The sequence below is a fragment of the Pongo pygmaeus genome, chromosome 11 (genome assembly GCF_028885625.2).
Source record: "Pongo pygmaeus isolate AG05252 chromosome 11, NHGRI_mPonPyg2-v2.0_pri, whole genome shotgun sequence".
Classification (NCBI taxonomy): domain Eukaryota; kingdom Metazoa; phylum Chordata; class Mammalia; order Primates; family Hominidae; genus Pongo; species Pongo pygmaeus.
The window spans coordinates 25,900,005-25,923,555 of record NC_072384.2 but is presented as its reverse complement, the minus strand read 5'-3'; the positions used below and the strand labels follow the sequence as shown (position 1 = coordinate 25,923,555).

At 49.8% G+C, this 23,551-nt stretch overlaps 1 protein-coding gene across 2 annotated transcripts in view; it reads left to right on the top strand.

The window, feature by feature from the left end:
* STEAP3 (STEAP3 metalloreductase) overlaps positions 1–21,611 on the top strand; it is a 41,708-nt gene extending 20,097 nt beyond the window's left edge. For both annotated transcript variants that reach the window (XM_063647363.1, XM_063647362.1), the window contains exons 2-5: positions 1,474–1,973; positions 3,687–4,214; positions 10,660–10,824; positions 19,020–21,611. In XM_063647363.1, the coding sequence (XP_063503433.1) occupies positions 1,482–1,973; positions 3,687–4,214; positions 10,660–10,824; positions 19,020–19,301 (1,467 nt within the window). In that variant the 5' untranslated portion in view covers positions 1,474–1,481 and the 3' untranslated portion in view covers positions 19,302–21,611. The remainder of the gene's footprint in view (positions 1–1,473; positions 1,974–3,686; positions 4,215–10,659; positions 10,825–19,019) is intronic.
* The last annotated feature ends 1,940 nt before the right edge of the window (positions 21,612–23,551 follow it).

Below are 23,551 nucleotides of genomic sequence, written 5' to 3'. Positions count from 1 at the left end.
AATAAAATAGCTTAGGGTTACAAATGTAACCTATGTACATACAAATGTAATATTTGTATATATGTAACAAATACATACATACAAATATTACATGGAAACACAGTGAAAATATTTTTTAAAAAAGACTACAGTAGCATTATGCATGCTTCTTTATTAGCACATTAAATGACAAGCTCTAGTGGCAGATCTAATGTCTACCATAATTTTATTTTTACTTTATTATTATTATTATTATTATTATTTTGAGACAGTCTTGCTCTGTCACCCAAACTGGAGTTCAGTGGTGCGATCACTTCAGTCTTCAACTCCTGGGCTCAAGTGATCCTCCTGCCTCAGTGTCCTGAGTAGCTGGGACGACAGGCATGTGCCACTGTGCCTGACTAATTTTTTATTTTTTTATTTTTTTAGAGATGGGACCTCCCTATGTGGCCCAGGCTGGTCTTGAACTCCTGACCTCAAGCGATTCTCCTGCCTTGACCCCCTAAAGTGCTAAGATTATAGGTGTGAGCCACTGCACCTGGCTAGCATAGTTTTAAATTTGTGCTCAATTTAAATGGTATTAGGATAAATTATTTACAGGTAAATTTATGATATGATCTTGGTCAGCATTAATGAAAAATTATGTTGCCTACCTTCATACTTAAAGGAAATAGCAAATTTTAGTTAGAAGTTGGTGACAATTAATATATAATAATTTTTCCATCCAAGTTTACCGTAGACTGCTGGCCCGAGTTCAGGGTTTCCTCCACATCCACTCATATCTTGGGCTCAGCAAAGAAGATCACAGGGCACCCACTCTACCTTAGGGGCCCATTCACTTGTCTCTCAGTCCTGCCCTCAGAGATCAGGGTTTGGTATTCATTCATTCATTCATTCAGCAAACACTGAGCACTGCCTCCGTGCCAGGATATGATACACAGTGAGCTCCAAGGTCAGATGAGATGAGGTCCTGCCCTCAAGCTGTTCACCATGCTTCAGGGAGTGCATAAGAAGAACCGCTCCAAGATGCAAAATGTAGACAAGCATAGGGACATGCTCACCCTTCCTGGTCATCAAACACCCAGCGATGGTGAGGTTGGGGTTAGATGGTCACTCCTGGCTAGTGACACTGTCGATTGCCTAATCCTTTTGAAAAGAAGTATGGCACTGCATCACATTGGTCATGGAAATTCCAGAGTCCCCTTTCCCAGCACTCTCACTCTGCCAGTTTTTCCCAAGGAAATAATTCAGCAGGAGGGACAAAGGGTGGAGGGCAGAAGTCCTCCCTGCTCTTCCTGAGTCTGTGCTCTCCCCAGGGAAGGGGCTGTGTTGTGCTCAGCTTGTTCCCCTGGTGCTGACACGTGGTAGCACTCGGTGAACACCTGCTGGGTGAATGTCTGACTGCCATGTAGTTACGATGTATAAGAGGAGGGAGGTGGCAGAAGGGGCAGTCCAGGAGCCCTCCACTGACCAGGTTCCTGACTTCTCTTGCAGCCACCAAAATGCCAGAAGAGATGGACAAGCCACTGATCAGCCTCCACCTGGTGGACAGCGATAGCAGCCTTGCCAAGGTCCCCGATGAGGCCCCCAAAGTGGGCATCCTGGGTAGCGGGGACTTTGCCCGCTCCCTGGCCACACGCCTGGTGGGCTCTGGCTTCAAAGTGGTGGTGGGGAGCCGCAACCCCAAACGCACAGCCGGGCTGTTCCCCTCAGCGGCCCAAGTAACTTTCCAGGAGGAGGCAGTGAGCTCCCCGGAGGTCATCTTTGTGGCTGTGTTCCGGGAGCACTACTCTTCACTGTGCAGTCTCAGTGACCAGCTGGTGGGCAAGATCCTGGTGGATGTGAGCAACCCTACAGAGCAAGAGCACCTTCAGCATCGTGAGTCCAATGCTGAGTACCTGGCCTCCCTCTTCCCCACCTGCACAGTGGTCAAGGCCTTCAATGTCATCTCCGCCTGGACCCTGCAGGCTGGCCCGAGGGATGGTAACAGGCAGGTAGGTTCTGGGGGAATAATATCCATCATAACAATAAATATAAATGGCAAATTTTCATTGAGTGCTGCCAACATGCTTTTTTTGATATGTTATCATAGCTAATCCTGCATCACTGCAAAATTCCATTTTGCAGAACAGGAAATTGAGGCTCAAAGATATTAATGATCTTACTCAAAATCCCATAGCTGGTAAGTTGGGATTTGAACCCAATTCCTATGGATCTGAAACCCATGTTCTTTCTGCTATGGTAACAGGGTTTCCTAGAGGGCAAGGAGGAAAAGGTTGATGGCTTTTTGCTATTTGGAGCCAAGAAGGAGAGAAACTTGGCTTTTAGAATCGGACTCAGAAGGAGGAAAGTAACACACTTATGTACCGTGCCCTGAGGAAGGCAGGCATGTCTCAAATTTTATCTTATTTATTCTAAGGGCTTCCAAGAACTGATTTCTCAGAAAAGTCAACAGCAGGTTTTTCTGGGGCTAGATAATGGCTCCACGGAACAGCTAGAGCTGCATACATTTCTTGTCACGAGGAGCTCTTACCAAGACAAGGTGGTTTTTAATGCCACCTTGGTTTTTAATGCCACCTTGGTTTTTAATGCATTTTCTTGGCGAAAGAATGCCAGACTCCATGTGTGAGAACTTCCACCAGTGAGTCGAGCCCAGGTGCCAGGCTCTGTAGGACAGTTTAAAGGTGCCCAGCCATACCTGACTACAGCACCTTAAATGCAGGCTGCATCATGGGACTCCCAGGTATGGACCAGGAGGAACAGTGGAGGGTGTTGAGTGCAGGGCCTGGAGGGAACAGAGCAAGCAAGCAAGCTGGCTGGAGAAGACTTGGAGGAGGGCTTTGACCTGGGCCCACCCCATGCTGTCAGGCTCAGGGAGCAGGGAGTGCATTCCAGTCTGAGGGAACAATATGAAAAGGCACAGAGATAAGAAACAATGCTCCTAGACCTCAGTTTTCTCACCTGAAAAATGAAGACAGTAGTACCTGCCTGCGGGCTCATGGCAAGGCTGAGAGATCATATATGTAAAGCTCAGCATAGAGTAGGTGTTCAGTCCGTGTTTCGAGACTAGACTGACCAATGCAGTGTCAACAAGGCCCACGGGGTGCTTTGGGATCTGAGGACTCCAATGTGCCTGCAGGGGGACTTCATGGGTCAGAGCAGTGGGCTTCAAGGCAGAGAGGGCAGGCTGGAGCTGGCTTATGGAAGGCCTTATGTGCTGGCTGAGGGCACTACTGAGCCGAGGGACATCATCAAGGGGGGCGATTCTGAACTGAGGGATGGAGCTGCAGTCACAGCTGCCCATTCTGCACTATATGCAAAACTCTTTTGCTGGGTGGCTCCCAGGGCAGGCCGCAGCCTTGGAGACAGCCATGTCAGGGGCCCATGGGGACTGCCTGGATGAGCATTTTGCTTGTGGTTGCTGACGTCCACGAGCTGGGCAAGACGCTTACTGTTCGCAGCTTCTCTCCTTGAGTAGTTGGTCTGGCTGGGCAGTTGGGCCAGAGGCTGGGAGGCCTGGGCAGCAGAGAAAAGACCCCTGGCCTGGGAGCTAGAACCCCATTGGCTCCCACCTGTACCATTGACTGGCTGCTCATTTGGACAAGTCCCTGCCCCTCTGGCCCTCGGTTTCCTCAGCTGCTCAGTGAGGCCCTACCCACTCCTGTGGCCTGTGGACCCCGTCTGACTGCCCCGCTTTTCTCCCGCAGGTGCCCATCTGCAGTGACCAGCCAGAAGCCAAGCGTGCTGTCTCGGAGATGGCACTCGCTATGGGCTTCATGCCCGTGGACATGGGATCCCTGGCATCAGCCCGGGAGGTGGAGGCCATGCCCCTGCGCCTCCTCCCGGCCTGGAAGGTGCCCACCCTGCTGGCCCTGGGGCTCTTCGTCTGCTTCTATGCCTACAACTTCATCCGGGATGTTCTGCAGCCCTATGTGCAGGAGAGCCAGAACAAGTTCTTCAAGCTGCCTGTGTCCGTGGTCAACACCACACTGCCGTGCGTGGCCTATGTACTGCTGTCGCTAGTGTACTTGCCCGGCGTGCTGGCGGCTGCCCTGCAGCTGCGGCGCGGCACCAAGTACCAGCGCTTCCCCGACTGGCTGGACCACTGGCTGCAGCACCGCAAGCAGATCGGGCTGCTCAGCTTCTTCTGCGCCGCCCTGCACGCCCTCTACAGCTTCTGCTTGCCGCTGCGCCGCGCCCACCGCTACGACCTGGTCAACCTGGCAGTCAAGCAGGTACCCACCCCATGCCCTTCCTCCCTCTGGCAACTCAGCACATGCTTGTCCAGTGCCCTCCACCAACCAGGTGCAGCCGATACCCACGGGTGCAGCCTTACCAGGTGCCAACTGCAGATTCTGTTCCGATGGGGCCGCAACCACATCCTCCTGCCCAAGACTTTGAGTATCAGTGAACAAAGCAGATGAAAATTCCTGCCCCCATGGGTAGAGCCCAGTTGGGGCAGACTTAAACAAAACACAGCAGTGAGTTATAGTGGGCGTGGAGAGGATCGGGAGTGCTAAGGCGCAAAGGAAAGCAGGGGTGGGCGGTGGGGGTGCAGTTTTGAAGATGGTCCGGGAGGCTTTGCAGAGTGAGTGCTATGTGAGCAGAGCTGGAAGGAGGGGAGAGGGGCCGGTGGCCTGCTGGGGTGGTGTTGCAGGCCACGGGGCATAGTCCTTGGGCAGAAGTGTGCCTGGTACGTTGGAGGAGCAGCCAGGAGGCCCACGTGGCTGGAGCTGAACAAGGAGGGGGTGGCAGGCGAGGCCTGAGAGGAAGAGCTTCAGCCTTAGGCTCTGAGTGAAATAGGGAGCTGGTGAATGTTTGAATTTAGGTGTTGATCTGCCTGACATTTTAAGTGGTTCTCTCTGGTTTTTGGCTGAGAACAGACTGTAGGAGGTCAAAGGCAGCTAGCTGCTGGGGCCAGCGAGGAGGCCATGCATATGCCCAGATTTGAGGCAGTGGAGGCTGGAGGCAGTGGGAGCAGTGGAGGAGCAAGGAGATCCTGAAGGCACATGTGAAGCTGGAGTGCATGGAATTGCTGCTGGAATGGGCCCAGGGTTTCGTGGGTGATCAAGGATGACTCTGGGGTTTGGGTCTGAGCACCTGAAAGAGAGAGTTGCCATCAGCTGAGATGGGGAAGGCTGCAGGAGTGAGTGTTCCAGGTTTGGGTGTGTTGTTGTTGTTGTTGTTGTTGTTTTTACTGGGGGTGGCATTAATCATTCATTTAGAAAATCCATATGGTGCTTGGTTGCCAGCAGGATTCCTGGGAAGTGGAGGGCCTTCAGGCCACACCAGGTGGGGACCCAGGCATCAGCTGGCACCTGTGCCCACAGAAACAGGCCCCTGATGCTCCCTCCTGGTCCACAAGCTCACGGGGCTTGATTCTTAGTCCCAAGCTCACATCTTCAAGCAACACTGTCTGTCTTTATTTTCTCCAAATTAATTCCACCTCCAGTGCCCAGCCCCAGGGCTGGTTGATGCATAGGTCCTGCCCACTCCAGGATGCTAGTCACCCAACAGGGTTTGGCCCAGGTGCTGGTGAGACACTTCTCATCCACCCCTCATTCCAGCCTGGTGGCCCCTGCAGCTCCTGCTCCTGCTCAGGATGCAGGGACCTTGGTGAGGCTGGGCCCTCCCCTAAACACCTAGCACAGGACCATCCCCTCCGAGGATGGGAGATTGGCAGGACTGGGAAGCAGGGCTGGGCACCTCCTGAGAACCACAGACCTCAGCCCCTACTCACTGTCAGGGTTGCTGCTTCTCTGCCAGCAGCTACTCGACTGCCCTCGTCCTTTGCCACCCACAGATACCGGCATCATTGCATCTGTGGGCTCAGAATTTCCTAAGACAAAGGAAGAACCCCAGACTTCAGGCAGAAAAGCAAGATGCTTGATGGAAATGAGAGGAAGGGAAGAAATCAGTCATGAACCCTTAACAAGAGCTCGCTGTGTTCCAGGAACCATTCTAAGAGCTTCAAACACCACTGTGAATTCATTTAACCCCATCTCATCCCTGTAGGCCAGGTGCTATTATATCCTTATTTCATAGATGACAAATCTGAGGCACAGAGGGGTTAAGTAACTTGGCCAAAGTCACACAGCCAGTAAGTAGCAGAGCTGGGATTCAGATCCAGCTATTTTCCAGATCCATGCTTATACTCATGCTGCTTTCTACAGGCAAACCAAATTCACAGTTGAGTAAATGATTTCAGAACTAGGTCATTCATTCACTCATTCACTGAGCACCTACTCTGCCAGGCCCTGGGGACACAGAAAGGAGTAAGAAAGACACAGACTATCTGGCTCCTTGCCTCAGCTGGTGTGGGGCGGTGTGGAGGCCTGAAGGCTAGAGCCTGGACTCCTGCTCTCCAGCATCGCTGACTGGAACAAAGATCTTGACCTTGAGCAAGTCACCACCCCTCTTTTGTCCTCGAGGCCCTGATGTGTAGATCAAGCTCTCTCCTAGTGCTAATGTTTTTGATGCTCTTTGATAATATTTTCTTACTGACTTCTACAAAGCACCAGCCCCTTGGCAGGAGGCTCTGCGGGGCTCCCTGGGGACTAGTACAATGTTGCTGCCCAGGAGGGGGCAGATCTGCGTGGAGGAGCCCACTCCCTCTTCCCTGAGCTGGCAGGTATTTCCAGCAGCAGTGGGAAAGACGATGACAGTGCCCACTACCCCCCAGGGCAAAAGACACACCACTGCTCCCTCCCTCTCCTGTCACCCTTCAACTGCCTTTGTCTAAACTCTCTGCCCTGCCAAGGCTCTCCCTGATATTCTGTTAACCCAATTCTGCCCTGATGCAAATACCAGGGTACAGAGGGGCGCATGCAAGGTAATTTTCCCTGCGTCCCAAAAATCTTTAGGGCTGCAGGCCCTGGTGAGGTTGCCAGGCAACCATCCCTCCCGCAGGACGAGATGTCAGAGACACCGAAGGCCTCTCACGCAAAGCGGCTTAAACTTGTTCTGCAGAGTTCTTAAGGGCAAAACCAGGGCTGATGTGGGTATATCAGGGTGGATGGTCAGAGGGATGGTCAGAGGGAGGCAAGGGCTTGACACACAGCAGCCCAGATGTGGGGAGGTGCCCAAGTCTGGACACATCCAAGCAGATTCTGGATGGTCCATGGTAAGCCATGCCTGTGGTTCTGGGCCAGGGCACCTGAGGCTGTTCTGCCTTCAGCCCCAAACAGCAGGGCCTCCTGGGTGGCTCAGGCTTGATGTGTGGCTTCTGCCGCCAGCCCGTGGGCACCTCAGCACAGGGTCCCCACATGGCCACTCACCACCCCAACTGCCCACTAGGCCCTTGGGTCAAGGGAGCACATTAGTCTAGGCACAAGAAACTCCTCCAAGATTTCCTTACAGCCCTGAGTCTGCAGATTAGGAGGCAAAGCTGTATGCCAGCTGTAGAGAAAACCTTTGAGACCATTTTTACAGACAGTATTATTACCAACAATAACTGATATATGTCCAGGGCATTTGGATTTGCTTGTGTATTTCCCTGGAAACACACATTTCAAGATCAAAATCAAAGATCAAGATCAAAGAAATGTTTAACCTGCACACTGTTCTCCTATTACCTTCACCCCAAGCTACATCTGCACATGGCTGGCATACGATGGTCTGAACCTCTCATCTGACCATGTCACTGCTGAAAAGATTCAGTGACTCCAATGTCCTTGGGATAATGGTAGACCCCTCACTATGCAGCTAGACTCCCTCCTCAGCCTCATCTCCCCTTCTCCTGTGACGTGTCAACACTTGGGTCCCATACTGTCCTCTAAATGGGCAAAGCTCATTCCTCTTGGCTTGGAATGCCCACCCCGGGACACCTTGACAGCCTACACACTCCTATTCCTCCTTCAAAACCCTACCTCTGTTAAGCTCCCCCAGCCTATCCCCTTACTTCCCCATACCTGCCTCTGTAATCTGTTGTATTTTGTAAATACTTCTATTCTTTTTCTTACACACTACTTCATACCTGACTCAGAGGTCCATGACTGGGTCTTCCACACCTTGGGGTCCATGGTTCCTAACACGGGTTCACAGTGCATGTTCACTGAGTGACTGATTTTTAAATTGGCCACCACAAAGCCATTATCAGGCATCTTAAGAGGAGTGCACATAGAGCTTGGAGCAAGAACTAGTCTAACTGCCTTGTTGCCACTAAGAACAACAGCCATTTATTACATTAAGTGCCCACTGTGTGCCTGTCCCATGCTACTCATTCCACAAACGTAATGCTTTTAGTCCTGCAGTAACACAGCAAGATACAATGATGCTATGAGCCAGGAAAGGGACTGCCCAGGGTCTCATGACTGCCCACCAGTGGCAGAGTCGGTGTCAGAATCCAGGCCTGTGGTCTCTATGCCCCCAGGTTGCCCTTCCACACCCTGCCGCCCCCTCCTCCTCTGAGTCTGGCAGGCAGTGGGTCGGTACCACTCTCTTTCCATCCATCACCCACTGTGAAGACATGGAGAGGGGCTAATGCTGCAGCCTCACTGGTCCTTCAGCGTCTGACCTGCAACCTAGAGGGAAATCCCACACCTGAATGCTGTCTTTCCATCTCTTGTTAATGACCACTCTCCTTGGCCTTCTCAAGGTGGCGAATTTGATCATCTCTAAACATAGAGACTTACTAGGGGAGCTGTTACACCTGTGTTCCAGTTAGCCATGTGCGCCACTGGTCACTGGGGAGCTCTGAGCACAGCACTGTGGTTTAATAGGCTGGCTGAGAATCTCATGGACTCCTAAGGCTGGCTTAGGTTCAGTCCTCATGCGGGTCTTCGCCATCCACTGCTCCCTTGCCCACCTCATCCCTCCCTTCCCAGCGTCACTGCAGAGTGGAAATGTTAGAAGAAAAAAACAAGATATTTTGCAAGCCAATGTGGTATATGTGTGTGTAATCATCCAAACTCTGACTTGTGACATTAACTGCCTGATCTTCCCGAGACGCAGAGAGGAATGACTAATGAAGCAGAGTTAAAGAACAAACAACTTCCAGCGAGGAGATGACTTACTCAATTCATGCTGTGAGGTGTGAGTAAGACTTCTCTGGGCAGAGGTACGGAGGAGACCTCTCTGCCCTCTGCACGCCTTTCCAGTTAACGGTGACTTCAACCACAGCAGGCACACAAGCAAAATCAAGAGAATTTCAGACATGACCTCATCCAAACCTCCTAGGTTGAGAAACTGAGGCCCAGAGACAGACTTGCCAGAGTTACATGCCACTGGTGGTCAGGACAAGAGGCTGGGTCCCCAGACTCCTGGTCCCTTAGTAGCTTAAAGTCACCAAAGTGAGCCAGGCCTGTCCTAAAATAGAACAGAGGCAATCATTTTTCACCAATTGCAGGAAAAGTGCTCAATGGATGGCATTTTCTCTGTTTCTTTAAACTTTCTCTTATAAGCTGTACAACCATTTTGCTCAGCCCAGTGGATTCACTTTTAATATTTTATCTGGTAACTGAGCTCACGTTATTTTTTTTTTCTGCTGAAATTGTTTCTCAAAAAACCTGTATGAGTCATTCTGTTTTGAGAGGCTGCCTATTAAAGTGTAGTCACATCTTCTAATGGAAATACTGTTCCTTGTACTGCTGACATTATAGAATAAAAGTACCAGCATTTCACAGTGTTTCACAGAGAACACCTTGACTTCCAGGTGCTACCTGGTCTAGTTGCACCTTGATAAAAGTTCTTCCTCATGAGGGCACTATGTGAGTGAGTGTTGGCTGGGCTAGGAGGGGGCTCAGTGGCAAGGTGGGGAGAGAAGGGTCAGAAATCTCCAGGTTCATAGGGGCTCCCCAATTTACATGTCCTGGAACTTGGTGGGGGGGGCCAGATCTCTGTGAGGGCAGGGTAAGGGCAGGTATCTTTATTTTCTGCAGCCCAGGGCCTGGCACACAGTAGGTGCTTTGTAAGTGGTCACTGAACTGCTTGGTGAATGGCCATCAGTCTCTCTTGGTTGGCAAAGTTGAGCCAAGGCTGTGTGCCTCAGGCAGAAGTAGAGAACTGGGTAGGAAGAAGGGAGGCTGAGAGCTTTGAGTCAGGGAGTATTGGGGGCTCAGTGTCTGCGTGTGTCTTTGTATGTCCTGAGTGTGAGCCAGTGATGGGGGCAGTGTGGGGGTCCAGGAAAACAGAGGGCTCAGGGTGAGACAGGCTGGGAAGGGAAGCAGCCAGTAAGGTGTGAGCTCATTGGCTGAGGGGATTCAGAGCTAGGAGAGCTCCTCACTCCTGTCCTGGGATTCTAGGGCCAGAAAACCCTGAGATGGAGCCATGCTTAAGGGCTGTATTTCTGGTTGACTCCTTACTCTGCTGATGTGACTGTTCTGATTGGCTGCCCCGGGGCAGATATGTGAAAGCCCCAGGAGCCCCGGTCATTGGCACCAGACTGCGTGGGTCCTGATCCCAGCTCTGCATCTGTTAGCTACATGTGACCTTGGGAAAGTGATCTGATCTTTGTGCCTCATTTCCTCCATCTCTAAAATGGGCTAACAGTGATCTCTACTTCGTGGGGTGGTTTTGAGGACTCGATGAGTTAATGCCTGAGAAATGCTTATCACAGAGCCAGGTTGTGTCAGGTGCAGTGTGAGCGCCCGCCGTATTGTCTTTCTTGTGTCCTTCATCATTGCCCTCCCAGGGCACCAGCCTTTGCCACAGTGTTCATGGTTTTCCTTCCATCCATGTCAGGTCTTGGCCAACAAGAGCCACCTCTGGGTGGAGGAGGAAGTCTGGCGGATGGAGATCTACCTCTCCCTGGGAGTGCTGGCCCTCGGCACGCTGTCCCTGCTGGCCGTGACCTCACTGCCGTCCATTGCAAACTCGCTCAACTGGAGGGAGTTCAGCTTCGTTCAGGTAAAGTAGTCTCTCGTCTGCCAGCCAGCTTCAGCGTGGCCCTGGCCCACCTCTCATGAGTAAGTGCTCTGCCTTCGAGAACTGCCTGGGCTCTGATCATCTGCACAGCAGGACCACTCAGTGAGATGCCAGGCCTTCCTGACCCAGAGGGCCCATCCAAGCCTCTCGATAGGGGCTGCCTGCTACAAGCTTAACCTTCCAACACACGAGGAAGCCAGACACAGGCATGTGAAAAAATTACAGACCAGGACACTGAGCCCTGGGTCCACCATTCTCAGCTTCTAGAATTCTTGAGCTTTCCAAACAAAATTGAATGACATGAAGTCATTGGACATTTTGCTGGTCTAGGTAGGAGTCAGTGGACTAGGGAGTGAGCGAGCCTAGCCCACCACCCTCCACCCCTCATCTCAACCTGGCTCTGTTGTTCCCCTTAACCCCTTGATTTATGCAGCGTGGATGGGAGACAAGCATTAGGACCCCAGTTTACAGGGGATGCGACACAGCTTTTTCCCAAGGATGCCATTCCTATGAAAAAATCCAGAAAAAGGAGGTCTGTCATCAAATGAATTTGAGAAAAGATTTACTTCCCCCTAAGAGATCACAATGCACTTTGGCACATCAAAGATTCTAATAACATCTACAACAAACAAACCTTTGTCAATCAGACTTATTGGAGCGTTAGCACCCTCCCCCTCCTTTTTTCCAAATAACAGCTATCAGCATTCCACAAGCTGGGCACTGTGACATGTGGCTGGGATCCCAGCTACTAACAGAGGCTGAGGTGGGAGAATCACTTGAGCTTGAGTGATCCTTCCAGGAGTTATAAGTTCAAGTGTCCAGCCTGGACATCATAGCAAGACCTCGTCTCTTAAAAAAAAATAAAAAAATAAAAAAATAAAAATACTCCACAGAACATACTCTGAGAAATGCTGCTAGTGGCAAAAGTTTCTTTTTGCATTTGTTCATTCAACAAACATTTGTTGAGCACTTACTGCAGGCCAGGCATCCTGCTAGGCCTGTGATGCAACAGAGAAGAAGACAGGCAGAGCCATCTTTCCGTGATAAAGGAAACGGAGGCAGGGACATTGTTTACATTTCTTTGGCATCTCCTACTGTTCTCCACACAGAATCTGCGGTCAGTGTTGGCGGATTAACTCCTCCCCTCCCATGAGTGGGAGCTGACTAATGCTGTATCCTGCCATTGTATCAGGGCAGAGAACAGCCATCCTATCCACCCCCACTATCAACAGAAATCTGTGCAGGGAGGACGTGGTACAGGACTCAGGGACAGTGACAGCGTAATGCTCTTATGTAATCCAAATTAATTGCTCCTGACCAGGGTTGCTTCACATCCATTGGAACAACACAGAGTTGTAGCCGTGTGTTTTTAAAAGTGTGTCTGCCTCTGAATCTCCCTGGCTCTGCTCATGTCGGAAGGTCCCTGGAGGAGGGCTCATGGCTGACACATGTTAGCATACGAAAAAGGGAAGAATTTTATTTATCTGCCACTAATCCCCATGCGTCTCATACCCAAATCTAGGATTTTCCTCTTCCCACCTGGAGTATCCGGCGTGCATGGTTTATCCACAATTAAAACGGACTGCAGGGTGCTCCCCTCACCAGAAAGCTGCTCCCTTAAGCAGCCATAGATTACATGCCCTGGCTCTGGCTGCCAGAGAAAGCCGGTGGATTTGATTTTGTTAGCAAGAGCTGACTGAGACCCTAGCAGCCGCGTTCTACTTTACATATTAAAGAGTGGAAATACAAATAGGACAGTCCTTTTGCCACTGCAAGAGCAGGGGGGTTAGGTGGGTAGAAAGGCAGGATTTTACTTGTGGAAATCAATGCCTGCCTTCCATCCACAAAAACCAGATGTCAATATGGAGGAGGCACATGTCAGCGCCGCCTGGAAAGCCTGGGTTCCAGCTTTCCCTCCCCACAACCCTGCTCTGTAACTGTGGGCAGAGCATGTCTGCTCCAAAAGCCTCAGTTTACACCCCTGAAAAATGGAGTTAATGCCCTACAGGGATTTTACGAGCCACAGTGAGAGATTATGTGTGAAAGAAAAATAAAAAGCATTTTGCTATTATTCTTAGGGTATCTGGCCACATTTCCATTATCCCTGACTAAGCTACCAACCATCCATTTCTGAGTTCAGTAGGAGATAGTGAGACAGAGGCCAAAGAACCCCAACCCTGGGCCTAAAAGTGGTCCAGGTCAGTGTTTGCAAACTGGCGGACACTCACTAGTGGGTCATGCAATTGATTCCATGGATCACAAGCAGCATTTTAAAAATGAAATAAAATAGAATGACAAAGAAAACAGTGGAGTGTTTTGCATGGTGTCAGGATACTTTTTCAGTTATATGGATTTGCTAGTTATATTTGCAAATGTAGCATACCTTGCTGTCTACCGGACAGTAGAGTAAAACATGATCTTGCTGTGAGTCCCTGTCAAATAGGTTGAAGCCAGAGCACTCTTGGAGAAATAGAGATAACCCAGGCCTGCCTCCCATCCATGGACTCAGATGCTGAGGGATGGCTCTGGCAGTCTATTTTTGCAGCTCCCTAAGTGACTGATAGGTGTGCACGCCGCAGTGTGTGGCAACTTCCAGTGCAGGGAACACAGGCAGTGGAACCAGAAGACCTGAATCTCAGTCCCAAGACCCCCGCTTACCTGCCCTGCATCATCAGACAAGTTTCCTAGGCTCTCAGAGCTTCTGCTGCTCGCTTGTGCCTGTGTCCACCCCATATGGTCATCAAGAGGATTTGAGCTGGACACGTTAAATGCAGGATGCGTGCAGCCAACAGTGGCATGCTGGCTTTTGAGGTAAGCTGCAACCTTCTCCTTTAAAGTTAGCACGGCTAGTGAGAAGTTACCTGAGCCCCATCACCCTCCCCTACACACATGTCCACAGCAGACACCAGGCTATGGGGACAGCCGTGGTTCTTGAGGGGCCTTGGCTGACCCCTAGGTCTGTAATGCTTTTGTTACCGGAAAAGGGTCCCGATCCAGACCCCAAGAGAGGGTTATTGGACCTCACGTGAGAAAGAATTCAGGGCCTGTCCATAGAGTAAGGTGAAAGCAAGTTTATTAAGAAAGCAAAGGAATAAAAGAATGGCTACTCCATAGTCAGAGCAGCGGCACGGCTGCTCAGCTGCTTATATTTATTGTTACTTCTTGATTATATGCTGAACGAGGGGTGGATTATTCATGAGTTTTCCAGGAAAGGGATGGCAATTCCCAGAACTAAGGGTTCCTTACCTTTTTAGACCATATAGGGTAACTTCCTGACATTGCCATGGCATTTGTAAACTGTCATGGCGCTAGTGGGAGTGTCTTTTAACATGTGAATGCATTATAATTAGTGTATAATGAGCAATGAGGATGACCAGAGGTCACTCTCGTTGCCATGTTGGTTTTGGTGCTTTTGGCTGGCTTCTTTACCGCAACCTGTTTTATCAGCAAGGTATTTATGACCTGTATCCTGAGCCGACCTCCTATGTCATCCCGTGACTAGCAACGTTTAACCTCCTGGGAATGCAGCCCAGTAGGTCTCAGGCTTATTTTACCCAGCCCCCCATTCAAGGTGAAGTCTCTCTGGTTTGAACACCTCAGACACTTTGTTTAGCTAAAAACCATTGAAACAGTGTATTGATTCCACAAAGAGGTGACTTGTGCTTGCATTTATCCTTTTGTTCCCAAAGCTGTTTTCAAAGCTTTACATTTTGTTTTGTGTTCCGTTGGGTATATTTTTTTTTTTTTTTTTTGAGACAGAGTCTCACTCCGTCACCCAGGCTGGAGTGCAGTGGCACGATCTCGGCTCACTGCAACCTCTGCCTCCCGGGTTCATGCCATTCTCCTGCCTCAGCCTCCCGAGTAGCTGGGACTACAGGCGCCCGCCACCGCCTGGCTAATTTTTTTTTTTTTTTTTTTTTTTTGTATTTTTAGTAGAGATGGGGTTTCACCGTGTTAGGCAGGATGGTCTCAATCTCCTGACCTCATGATCCACCCACCTCGGCCTTCCAAAGTGCTGGGATTACAGGCGTGAGCCACCGCACCCGGCCTTCCTTTGGGTATTTTTTTGTTATTGTTTTGGTTTCGTTTGGGTTGTGCTAAGTGTTTCAATTCAGCCAGTTAAACATTGTTAGATATTAGACTGCAAAATACTCCAGTCAGAGCAGCTCACCTGCACAGAAAAATGGGGGTTCAGCTTTTAGAACCTAAGTTCTCTCCCAGAGTTAGAGGAACTGCCTGTGACCTTGCCCACTCCAGCTACCTGCCTGAAATAATGACAAGACCAGCCTGACCCCAGCTTCGTGAGCGACTGTCCAAAGCCCCTTCGTGCCATAGTAATTGAGCACCAGCAGGAGCTACAACGACCTGGCTGTTTCTTTTTTGCTAACAAGCTTACGTATAATAAAAATGGCCCTAGCTTGGGGATCTTATTAATTGCCTCATGACAATCCCTCTCCTTTTGGGCTTCTTTGGGTTCTGGGATTTTTAAATTGTTCCCAAGGAGAGTTTTCGGGAAACAAACTCCCTGGAATCATGCAGGCTTCCCACTGGGACAGGAAAGTCAAAGGCCCTTTGTTATTGTCTGGCCTTTGGCTGTCAGCCCTCGGTATGAACCAATAGCCTGAGGCTGGAGCTTCCTGCTGTCTGCACCATGGGATTTTGAATGGCACAAGCATGAGGATATATGAACAGGAGGAGCTGACTGCCGCTGGTGGGCCTGGGAGCAGCGTCTCCACACTGTCCCTGTGCAGAGCCCAGAGTGCCCAGCAAAATTCATCACTCTCCAGATCAAGAGCTGGGGACAGTGGCCCACACAGACCAAACCCTGGAGCTACAGGGCATGTCGCCCAAGGGAGATGCAAAGACCTCAGTGGGGCTACTAAGGCTGGCTTTCCAGGCCTGGATGGGCTCCTATTGCTGCATCTTCTGGGAAAGCCCACAACACACAGGTGGGTGCCAAAAGGCTCTCAATGGGGCTTTGTCTAAGAAACAGATAGGTCCAGGTCTTCCCCAATCAAGTGACCTGAGCAGAGGGGCCCGTGTGGACTTTTCACCCTGAAGCTAGAAGGGTGTGGTGACGACAGTCTCCTAAACGAGTGGCTTAGTCCTAGCTGCCGATCAGCCTCATCTGCCGAATCTTAAAAAACAACAGATGCCTACGTCCCGCCCCAAACCAATTTAATCTGAATTTCTGGAAGTGGGGTTTGGGCACTAGTATTTTACCCAAGTTCCCCGGGTGATTCTAATGTGTAGCAAGGTTTGAAAACCACAGTCTGAAAGCCACAGACTGATAAACTCTTGGGGATAAAGGGCATCACTCAGCCATCTTGGCAACACCAATAAGTCCACAATGAGGAGGGGTGGGAGGGCCCACAGTTAGTTAGGGCTGGGCACCTGGCTGGGGAACATCAGGGTGATTGACCTCAAGACTTACTCTTTTTTTTTTTTTTTTTTGAGACGGAATTTCACTCTTGTTGCCCAGGCTGGAGTGCAATGGCGTGATTTTGGCTCACCGCAGCATCCACCTCCTGGGTTCAAGCGAGTAGCTGGGATTACAGGCATGCGCCACCACACCTGGCTAATTTTGTATTTTTAATAGAGACGGGGTTTCTCCATATTGGTCAGGCTGGTCTTGAACTCCCAACCTCAGGTGATCCGCCTGCCTCAGCCTCCCAAAGTGCTGGGATTACAGGCATGAGCCACCGCACCCAGCCAAGACTTATTCTTGATGGTCAGTGCTGGGGACCTTTTTAACCACAGTCTTCCACACCAAGAGATTAGAATTTAGAAAAGTTGGGGTGGCTCAGAAGTTGCAGGGGATTTGGAATTCTTGTTAGACACTTCTGAAAGTGGCAAGGATTTGCTTACGTGCAACTGACAGTCAAGGAGGCTTCTCTTTGGGAGGTGACCACATTAAAATGATAGGAATTCACTGTGGGTGACAGCACAAAGCCAATCGTGGCATTCTCACTCTTCGTGGTGAGCCAGAAGTTGTTAAAGACTGGGCCAAGAAGATTCTAGAAATGGACACAAAGCCAAGAAGAACCAGAGAGGGTGAGGAAGGATAGAGAAGGTTTTATTTGGTTATTTTACTTGGGCCCAAGAATGTTGAACATGAGAACCTGTCTGTGAAATTGTAGTGTGCAGCCATTGGAAAATGTTTATTATTATCTTTAGCAAAAGCTTTACAAGCAATTCTCCCACACCATGTTCTTTTACTCACTGACGTTCACTGTCCTGGTGTCTGTCCTGGAGCAGGTGCAAACGAAGGGACACACACACACACACACCCACCAGGGAGGAGCAAGAACAGGGCCCAATGTGGAATCAGACCCACTTAGAAACACTTCTGAGGGGAGTGCAAATGAGAAGCGTCTGTCAGCAGAGGCTCTGGATTGATGCCAACAAGCTGGGCTAGAAGGGAATCCAGGAGGCTCAGTCCATGCAGACCACCCAGAGGTCTCAGTGTGCCGCCACACTTAAATTACACCCTCGCAATGTCTCCTTGGAGAAAATGCATATGTGTTCATTGCTTGATGGGTCATTGCTATTTCCATCCCTGTGTAATAGACGTGGGAGGTCTCTCCCAAAGCTCTCAGTGGTTCACCAGTGCTAGCAGAATTCAGTCAGAGCACCCCTGTGCCACTACTCCCTCGCTCTCGGTGCCCTCTGCTGTGTCACTGCCTGCCCTGTCTAGGGGACTAGACGGAGGCTACTGCACCTACTCAGCGCTTCCCCCTCTGACTTTAGCTTTGGAAATTACTTATCTCCCACTGAAGTTGATTAAGTGGCCTGCCCAGGGTTCATATCAGTTGAACCAGCACCAACAGTAGAACCTGGATCTCTTCCTTCATGTCCATGAGAACTCATACATGCCAAGAGGCTGGAGTCATACAGCAGCACTTCCCAGCCATTTTCACATTGCAGCTCCTATAGAAAGTCATGCTTTGGGTGGTGGATCAGCCACTCTTGGCTGGAAGTGACCCACAGAAGCCCACACATGGTTCAAGGGGTGCGAAGCTCCCTTGTAAAATGGCCGGGACCATTTCCATTTGGAGTTGGGATGGTCTCTTCTCCCCATGGTCACTAATCTCCTCCAGATGGAAGAGTAGGCCCAGCGGGGTTTCCACCTGGGGTGTTTATAACCCAGCGTGGGGCGGGAGGTGAAGGTCTAGCATGCACAGAGGGCATCTGTGTGGTGTTCTGGGGCTTCCTATATGGTGCCAGGTCACCCAGACCACAGGCCCCGGGAGTCCTCTTCACTACTGGTGCCAAATCCACGTGCCATCTGTAAATTATTTACTCTGCATTTATCTTCAAGCTAATTTAAAATCAATCCACTTTTTATCTGATCTTAACTTAGGCCAAATGTTATCTGTGAAATTATGATTTTCATATGCAAGCAGACACTTGTTACTCTAATATACATTAAAATATACACATAACTAGTAAAATTTATACACACACACATATACATGTATATGTATATATATATTTAGAGACAGGGTCTTGCTCTGTCAGCCAGGCTGGAGTGCAGTAGTGCAGTAGTGCAGTGGCACAATCTTGGCTCACTGCAGCCTTGACCTCTTGGGCTCAAGTGATCCTCCCATCTCAGCCTCCCAAGTAGCTGGGAAAACAGGCACATGCTGCCACAGCGTGGCTAATTTTTTTGTATTTTTTGTAGAAACAGGGTCTCACTATGTTGCCCAGGCTGGTCTCGAACCCCTAGACTCAAGCAGTCCACCCACTTAGGCCTCCCAAAGTGTTGGGATTACAGGCGAGAGCCACCGCAGCAGGCCTTAAATGCTTTTTAAACTTCTTGGAACTTAATTCCATCTGAAATCATCCAGCAGCCTCCAGAGATACAAATAACAAAGTTAAGGAAAAAGCATGGTCATATAGTTATTGTACAGAATCCGTGTGAATTGGTCAGTCCTTAGACACCTTCAGCATAGAAGTATTATTCCCATTTTCCTGTTGTGGAAGCTGAGGCACAGAGAGTTGAGAGTTATCATAAGATCACACTAAGAGAGTGATAGGACTGGGGTTCCAACCCATAACGGTGAGTACTAAAGCCACCCTCCTTCCCCTCCGCCAGGCCAGCAGATGAGTCGTTGCCAGGATCACTGCATCTGTCATCCCCTCGCCCTCACTCCAGCCTTTTTTTCCCTCCACAGTCCTCTCTGGGCTTTGTGGCCCTGGTGCTGAGCACACTGCACACGCTCACCTATGGCTGGACCCGCGCCTTCGAGGAGAGCCGCTACAAGTTCTACCTGCCTCCCACCTTCACGCTCACACTGCTGGTGCCCTGCGTCGTCATCCTGGCCAAAACCCTGTTTCTCCTGCCCTGCATCAGCCGCAGACTCGCCAGGATCCGGAGAGGCTGGGAGAGGGACGGCGCCATCAAGTTCACGCTGCCCACAGACCACGCCCTGGCCGAGAAGACGAGCCACGTATGAGGTGCCTGCCCTGGGCTCTGGACACCAGGCACATGAGGGACGGTGCCCTGGGCCTGTTAGGTTTTCTTTTCTTAGTGGTGCAGAGCGGTATAACTGTGTGCAAATAGGAGGTTTGAGGTCCAAATTCCTGGGACTCCAATGTATGCAATACTATTCAGAATGATATACACACATATGTGTATATGTATTTACATATATTCCACATATATAACAGGATTTGCAATTATATATAGCTAGCTAAAAAGTTGGGTCTCTGCGATTTCAACTTGTAGATTTAAAAGCAAGTGCCGTACGTTAAGAGAAGAGCAGATCATGCTATTGTGACATTTGCAGAGATATACACACACTTTTTGTACAGAAGAGGCTTGTGCTGTGGTGGGTTCGATTTATCCCTGCCCACCCCACCCCCACAACTTCCCTTTTGCTACTTCCCCAAGGCTCTTGCAGAGCTGGGGCTCTAAGGGGGAGGGAAGGCAACAGCTCTGCCCAGAGCCACCCCCGGAGCATGTGAGGAGGGGCTGGTCTCTTCCCTCCACCTGGGGCAGCAGCAGGAGGCCTGGGGAGGAGCAAAATCAGGCAGTCGGCCTGGAGTCTGTGCCTGGTCCTTTGCCCGGTGGTGGGAGGATGGAGGGATTGGGCTGAAGCTGCTCCACTTCATCCTTGCTGAGTTGGGGAGACATTTTCCCTGAAAGTCAGAAGTCACCATGGAGCCTGCAAATGGATCCTCCTGTGAGAGTGAAGTCACCTCCTTGCCAGAGCCATTAGTGAACCTGGCCTGAGAACAAGTGTAATTTCCTTCCCTCCTTTAACCTGGTGATGAGCATCCTTTAAACCACTGTGCCTTCTCACCCTTTCCATCTTTAGTTTGAACAACTCCCAGGAAGGCCTAGAGCAGATCCTTTAGAAATCAGCCCAAGGTGGAGAGCGAGAGAAAACACTCTAGGGAGTAAAGCTCCCCGGGCGTCAGGGTTGAGCCCTGCCTGGGCTGAAGGACTGTCTTCATTAAGTCGGTCCTGAGGAAAAATATTGGGGACTCCAAATGTCCTCTGGCAGAGGACCCAGAAAACCACACTGGCTCCAACTTCCTCCTCATGGGGCATTACACTTCAAAACAGTGGGGAGCAACTTTTTCACCAAAGCTACAAACCTAAAATGCTGCTGCCCCAAAGCACAAGAGGGAAGAGTACCGCCGGGGCCACAGGACATCTGTCCTCCAGTCACAGTCCATCCTTGCTGCTTCCTCCTGACTCTAGCTTACTTCCCCTGTGAAGAAACAGGTATTCTTGGCTGAGCCCCCAACCCTCTGCAGAACCAGGGTGATCTGCCACCAAAAAAGCATCTTTGAAGACAAAGAGGGTGAGGTCTTCATGACTCTCCATCAGAGGCCATCTTCTGATGGAAGGAAGAGAGTAGGGCTGGTGAAGGCTGCCCAGAGAGAATGTCACAGATGAGGCTGCCCCTGCCCCCTAGGGAGGCTTCATGAGCTCATGTCTATGCAGCACATGAGGGTTCTTCAGTGAAAAGCGGGAGAAAAGCCCACTGCAAGGATAGCTCATTAGGCACATGACTGATGCAGGGAAGGCCATGCCGGGGAAGCTCTTCCTGCAGGTATTTTCCATCTGCCTTGCCAAAGCTGAGCGGCAGAAACTTGTCTCATAAATTGGCACTGATGGAGCATCAGCTGTGGCCCACAGAGAGCCTTGCTGAGAAGGGGGCAGGTAAAGCAGAGATTTTAGCATTGCCTTGGCATAACGAGGGCCCATCGATTCCCTACTAACGAGAGGCAGGGAAAGCATGGGCAATGAAGACCCACCAATGATCCCCAACCCCGGTGGGTACTGGCTGCCTGCCCTGGGCCAGGGAATGGCTCCTTATACCACAGATGCTGGCACATAGCAGAACCCAGTGCACGTCCTCCGCTTCCCACCTACCTCTGGCTGAAGGTGCTCATCAAGAGGGAAGCAATTCTAAGGTGGGTGGCAAGAGGGAACAGGTACCACCTGCTGGACAATCAGCACACGAAAGGCAGGCGGGCTGTGTACTGGGCCCTGACTGTGTGTCCACTGCTGTCTTCCCTACCTCACCAGGCTACTGGCAGCAGCATCCTGAGAGCACATCATCCCTACAGCCTGATAAATTCCATGTGCCTCTGGGTACAAAAGTGCCTCAACGACATGCTCTGGAAATCCCAAATGCCACAGTCTGAGGTTGACATCTAAAATCTATGCCTTCAAAAGAGTATGTGTATTTTTTTTTAACCTGGTAGACAGTCTAAAAAGCAGTGCAAATAAACACCTAACCTTCTGCAAACTTCAGGCTTTTATTTCTGCCATGTAGATCATGTATCCATAAGTCCACTGACTCGAGAAGCCTTCAGCTTGGAGCCCGCTCTCAGGCAGGCAGTGCGCAAGGACTTGGGACTGCCAAGGTGAACACAGTGATCTGTGCTAGAGCTGGCCAATGAGGAATGGCAGATGTGCAGACCTAAGGGACTAAGGGACATGCCAGGGAGGAAATGGGCAAGATCCAGGTGACAGAGTGTTGGGTGGGGGCGTCGGGATGTGAAAAGAAGGCTTCCTGGAGTGGTCTGAAGGCTGAGGCCTCGAGTGCAGGTAAAAGCAGCAGAGCTTCTTGAATTATAATGTGCCTGGGAGTCACCTAGGAATGTGATTCAAATGCAGGTTCTGATTCGTGGTCTGGGATGAGGCATGAGGTTGTACATTTCTAATAAGCTACTGGGTGACCTGGATGGTGATGATCCGAGCAACAAGAGCTTAGATGGCATTCTTTGCCTCTGCCGTGCTGTAGTCTATGGCACACTAATCAGTACACACACATCTCTGTCCCCTCAATCCTCCCCATAAGCCTGCATTCCCCTGGCAGCCCCAGCAAGGTACACGTCTGCACAATGCTATGACCCCCGTGTTCTCTTAAAGGCAGAGGAGAAACACTCTGTCCTGGAGCCACAGCCTCGCACTTTGTGCTTCACAGGGGCTGTGGCACTTTGGCCCTGGGTCCATCAGGAAAACAAAAGGAGCTCTCTTCAAAGACCACCCAACTGTCATGCAGCAGAGCCTTCCTGCTGAAGCAACTAGACTGCCTTATGGTACAGGGCGAGGGGACAAGAAACCCAGTGCAGAAAGTGGTCTAGTGGCTATAAACCATTTCTTGGGAACAATAACCAAAATACAGCCCTGCCATTTTGAGTTTGTGATAAGGATTTTCCAAAGAAAGAACCATAGCCAGGAAATACATTCACGACAAACAATTTTCAAGGTGAAAAGCATCTTGCACTTGGAAGTTTACTTTTCTCCTCTGTGTCCTCCCATGCATAAAGCTGGGAGAGTTAACTTTACAAAGAAGTAATCAAATAGATGAAAAATACCCACTACCAAGGTAGCCCATGTAAGAACTAAGGAACCACCAAAATCACGCATATAAGTTCAGGAGAGAAAGTTATCATTCAGCCGTTTGACACATTGAATCTTTGCCAAAAGCAATGAAGCTGGCTCTTAGAGTGCAGGAGCTCTCTTGTGCTGGGCCACTTCCTTGGTCTCAACCAACAGAGAGTTGGCTCCACTAGAGCAGAAATTCCCAGTCCCATCCACAATCACTGACTTCTTCTAACAAATCTTCTGAAAATCTCTTTACTAATTTCTGAAATGAAATTCAGAAATAATATAACCTACCTATGCATATAATTTTTAAAATCAATGTAAGGTCTAAATTGAAACATAAAGTAGAAATAATTTATACTAATACATATATAACAGTAATAATGAATAATTATTATATTAAGTCTTACAATAAATAAATTGGTTTTTAAATACAGTGTATTCAACTAAACACTGTTGGCTCACTTGTAGCTGACATTTTAAGATAAAAGTGTGTGTGTGTGTGTGTGTGTATTGTGTCCACTGTGAGTGTTTGAAATTGTGTTGAATGCTATGAAGAAATCACATAGGGTGAAGACCAACGTCAACTAGATTTGGAAACATGGAAACCTAATGGTGAGAATTTCAGTGGGATGTTGAGGGTAAAATCCAGATTGAGTATGAATAAGAAGGAAATGGAGACAGTAATTCTGGACAACTCTTCTGAGATTTGGCTGTAAAGCAAGGGAAAGAGAAAGGATGGGTAACGGGAGGGGTATGCGGGGGTTGAACGAGGGCTGGTTATTTTTTTCCATGGTTCTGACCTACACATGTTTTAAATGCTTCTGGGCAATAAACAAGATGAAAAGGAATGAT